General features: G+C 44.2%; 1 protein-coding gene across 1 annotated transcript; it reads right to left on the bottom strand.

Moving 5' to 3' along the window:
• Positions 1 to 1,457: 1,457 nt before the first annotated feature.
• Positions 1,458 to 1,961, bottom strand: LOC138897396 (uncharacterized). Its single transcript, XM_070183363.1, has one exon. The coding sequence runs from the start codon at positions 1,959 to 1,961 to the stop codon at positions 1,458 to 1,460; it is 504 nt and encodes a 167-aa protein (XP_070039464.1).

Below are 1,961 nucleotides of genomic sequence, written 5' to 3'. Positions count from 1 at the left end.
AGCTTTTACCACCTCATTGTACCCTAGGTACTCGGGCACCTCGTGAGATAACATATATTATGTCAGAAGGTTGCCATAGAAATACCTCTTTAACTACCGCCCAAACCACGTGCAAAACGTCTCTCCAAGCATAATCTCACAACCCTTGATCGACCTCCCAACCATCAGGAAATAAATGAGGCATCGAGCCCAAGTGCACCCCGTGTTGTGTTCCACCGGCATCAACCTTGCTTGCACAAAATTCTACCATACCTTGGCAGTCTTGTTGAAATTCACCCATAGAAGCTCATTATGGGCGCGCACATTGGTCCTCGTACACTTAGCATTTGAAACCATGACACAAAGAGTGTGACGAATGGCCGTGTATGTTGGGATTTTAACAAACCTTGGAAATATCTTTGGGTTTGGACAATCAACCCCCTAAGAACTTGCACAAAGACTCCCTATCAAGTGGCACCTCCTTTCCTCTCACCCATGACATGTATCTGTCCTCATTCCAATTTCCATACAAATACTTGACCATGCTCAAGTTTGCATGTCCAGGACACTCTAACAATTTATGCATCTTCAAGCTTCTCAACGTCTCTAGCACCTGAGGGAAGTTCTGGTCCAAAGCGGTCACATTGATCCCCATCTCCGAGACATACCTCCCATACGGCTCGAACGAATGGTACCATTAGATAGCATCCTCGTGAACCAATTTCAACTTGGGCCGCGGTCCCAAAGGTGCATTTTCGGACCCCGCGGCAACTTGATTTCCCTTGGCCTACATAGAAGATCCCTCACATTGTTTGCACTTTTTTGGAGGGGGAGCACTAGTGGATGACTTCCCTGCACCCTTCGCTTTAGATGGACCATCATGATCCATTTCAACCTGCAAAAGAATCACCTCGGATGTGAGAAACAATCAAGAGGTTCGCCTAAAGTCAAAATGAAAGTCTAAGAGAACCCCACACTTAGAACCTAAGACCCTATGCAAGATACTCAAATTGGTTGCCTAGTAAATGCACAAGTGTTGCACAACAAAGGTAATGGGTACGCAAGACTCCCCCCCCCTAGAGAACCCCACACTTAGAACCTCCCCAATAGTGCTTGACTCTTTGCCTATTCACCAAAAATTGCCTTTCTCCATTTAAAGAGTGCAACTCAATTGCACCATATGGGATGACTTTCACCAACTCAAATGGACCTGGCCACCTCGACTTTAACTCACCATGGAACAACTTGAGCATGGAATTGAATAATAATACCTTTTGGCCTGGTTCGAAGTGATGGGGTTTGATACGTATGTCATGCCATCTCTTGGTTTTCTCCTTGTAAAGCTTGGCATTTTCATAAGCATGCAGCCTGAACTCGTCTAACTCATTCAATTGTTAGAGCCTCCTCTCGCCCGCAGCTTCCAAGTCCATATTCAACTTCTTGACTGCCTAATATACCTTATGTTCATGTTCAACTAGCTAGTGACATGTCTTCCCATACATAAGCTTGTACTGAGATGCTCCAATTGACGTTTTGTATGCAATTCTATATGCCCATAAGGCATCATCTAACTTTGCTTCCCAATCCTTCCTATTCACACTCATTGTTTTCTCTAGTAATTGCTTTATTTCTCTGTTTGACACTTTAGCTTGACCACTTGTTTGCGGATGGTACGCGGTGGCAACTCTATGGCAGACCCTATATTTGGCTAGAAGGTTATTTAGAAACCGATTACAAAAATGTGTTTCTTCATCACTAATCAAAGCAAGTGGAGTCCCAAACCTCGAGAATATGTTCTTTTTCAAAAAAGTGGCCACCACCTTGGCATCATTGGTCGGCAGTGCAACGTTCTCCACCCATTTGTACACGTAGTCAACCGCGAGCAAGATGTACTTGTTCCCTCTAGACATTGGAAATAGTCCCATGAAAGCTATGCTCCAGACATAAAAAATCTCCACCTCCAATATATTATTCAAGGTCAT

The sequence above is a fragment of the Nicotiana tomentosiformis genome, chromosome 8 (genome assembly GCF_000390325.3).
Source record: "Nicotiana tomentosiformis chromosome 8, ASM39032v3, whole genome shotgun sequence".
Taxonomy (NCBI): domain Eukaryota; kingdom Viridiplantae; phylum Streptophyta; class Magnoliopsida; order Solanales; family Solanaceae; genus Nicotiana; species Nicotiana tomentosiformis.
The sequence above is the reverse complement of the archived record's forward strand: the minus strand, read 5'-3'. Positions and strand labels throughout refer to the sequence as shown.